The sequence below is a fragment of the Impatiens glandulifera genome, chromosome 1, assembly GCF_907164915.1.
Source record: "Impatiens glandulifera chromosome 1, dImpGla2.1, whole genome shotgun sequence".
Taxonomy (NCBI): domain Eukaryota; kingdom Viridiplantae; phylum Streptophyta; class Magnoliopsida; order Ericales; family Balsaminaceae; genus Impatiens; species Impatiens glandulifera.
This window is the reverse complement of record NC_061862.1, coordinates 137,070,300-137,072,929: the sequence shown is the minus strand read 5'-3', so window position 1 is coordinate 137,072,929 and position 2,630 is coordinate 137,070,300. Positions and strand designations below refer to the sequence as shown.

Below are 2,630 nucleotides of genomic sequence, written 5' to 3'. Positions count from 1 at the left end.
TTCATATCTTCCTTAATTAGCTGACTTTCCATTTAGATGATGAAACAAAGTTAATTCCAATTCAAAGAACAAGTCTAACACAATATATGATCAATTAAAAATTCTCTAATCAATTCTATTGTCAATTTACATCTCTTATAAAATTCGTGTGAGGGATGCATGGTTTATATAATATAGAATTTGTTGATTGTCTGAGAAAGATGGGGATGGACGGAGGCATTCCAGTGTTTGATGGAGAAGGATATGAAATATGGAGCAAAAAGATGAAGACATTGTTTCTTTCTCAGGAACTATGGGATTTGGTCCAACAAGGATACAAGGGATTTGGAGAGAATTCGAAGCTAGGGTTGAGAGAGTGTAGAAAAAAAGATGCGAAAGCTCTCTACTTCATTCAACAAGGAGTCTCCCATTCTATATTTCCCATTATCATGGAAGCAAAGAGATCAAAGGAAGCTTGGGATGCAATTAGAAACAAATTTCATTTGGAGGTAATAGATATATTCAATTTATTCTGCATCATTCTAATGGTTAACTAATTAAAGAGTTTGATTCTCATGATTCAGATAGTGGATCCAATGACAAGAGAAAATGAAACTGCGACCATACTCATTGATGAAATGGTGTCAAAGTTATTTCCCATATACCCGGAGAGATGCATCTTTAGGGTTCCCGATGCATTGCGCCATGGAAACGAGGAATTCTATGAGCCTACGGTGCTCGCCATCGGCCCTTACCACCGTGGAAAACCTCGCCTAGCTTCTATGGAGGATCAAAAGATTCGCAACCTAAAGGAATTGCTCAATATAACTGGTGACCAGAGTGTAGACCGTTTTGTTCGAGCCATCATGCCACACGAAGAGAAAGTGAGGAAATGTTACTCGGAGCCTATAGACTATCTTTCGAGCAATGAATTGGTCCAAATGCTGGTGTTGGATGGATGCTTCATAATCCAGCTTTTTCGTAGGTATTGGAGGTGGTCGGAATCTAGTAAAGTCTCTATTGTTGATGATGACCCAGTGATTAACTCCAGCTTCTTGTTAATTGAGTTGCAAAAAGACATGTTATTAATTGAGAATCAAATTCCATTTTTCATCATCGAAATCTTGTTCAACACAATCTATCCTCGCGTCTCTATCGGTAATGAACTCAAACGTCTGACCTTAGTCTTCTATTATAAAAGGCTTAAAAGGTATGCTTGGACGACAGAAGATCATACTCAATTATTTGGCGAAAACGTATGCCATCTGTTGCAAATTGCCCACATGGTTGTATGCTCCGACTTCACACCAGCTACTTCTCAATCACAAACACAATTAAATTCCTTTGTGTACTCCGCCACAAAGCTCGAGGAAGCAAATGTTAGGTTGAAGACGACTTCGAAATTAACTAGAAGCATATTTGACATAACATTTAGGAAAGGAGAGTTGGAGATACCAGGTTTTAATATAGATGATGACTCTGAGGTGGAAATCCGAAACTTCATTGCTTTTGAGTTATGTCAACGGCCCTCCAATAAGAGGTACGACCACATAATCTTTGATCATCATAAACTCAACTCAAGCTAATTGATAATATTATTTCAATTATATGTAGGTTCTTTTCTCATTATGTGATCTTCATGGATCATTTGATTGCCTCATCCGATGACGTTGACTTACTTACACGTCGTGGCATCTTCAACAACCAAATGATAGAAGCAAAGTCGGTGGATAATATGTTGAGCAAATTGACGAGGAACATCATAAGTTCAAATTATTATACTTACAATAATATTTCCAAAGACTTGAATGAGTATTGTGAGCGCCCTTGGAACAAATGGAGCGCGAACCTCAAACAAAAATACTTCAACACCCCGTGGGCAATCATATCTTTCATTGCTGCTTTGGTGCTACTCGGCTTGACTATTACACAAACATTGTTTTCAATCATTTCTTATAAGTGATCGATAACGCTGCTCAAGTGATCGTTACTAACTTCCTTTCAATTTAAAGTTGATATTATTGTAAGATCTACTAATTTACGTGAATTCAGTTTGTTTTAATAAAAAAATAGATACTCGTAATACAAAAAAGAATATCGTATAGAAGCTATTAGTTAATTACTATGATTTAATAAAATCATGTTCGAGCCCACCAATTCTTAAACAATGTTACAAGAGCCCCTTCCCGCCAGTGATACGTGGCTCTATTGCTTCTCTGATCCGATGACAAACACAGATTCGCATATATATAGGTTTCAAACCTTAAACTTTTCAATCAACAAAACTATTAACTATATAAAAAATACACAAAAACATAGCCTAAATCACCAAATTATGTCTCCATCTAAGAAAACTTGATCACAAGAATGTTGTTACCGACTAATAACAACACCAAACTCTACTTCAATAGTGTCTCGGCACAATATTTGACTCAAGATTCTAGTTCAAACACATTCAAATATATCAATTTCCTTTAATCTCCTTAATTTTGTTGGAGAATGATTGATCTGACCCAACATATTTTTCACAATTTATTTTTGATCTCAATCTTTCCATTCCTAAATCAAATTATATGATTCTTTTAATTCACTTTCTATTAATTGGCCAGGCTTCTTAAGCCTATCACTATTTAGTTGCTTTGATATTAATT

General features: G+C 35.7%; 1 protein-coding gene across 1 annotated transcript; it reads left to right on the top strand.

Annotated features, from left to right (window-relative positions):
- The first annotated feature begins 594 nt into the window (after nucleotides 1-594).
- LOC124944696 (UPF0481 protein At3g47200-like) lies at nucleotides 595-1,942 on the top strand. Its single transcript, XM_047485026.1, has 2 exons — nucleotides 595-1,519; nucleotides 1,594-1,942. The coding sequence occupies exons 1-2, from the start codon at nucleotides 618-620 to the stop codon at nucleotides 1,940-1,942; spliced, it is 1,251 nt and encodes a 416-aa protein (XP_047340982.1). The 5' UTR covers nucleotides 595-617.
- Nucleotides 1,943-2,630: the final 688 nt, after the last annotated feature.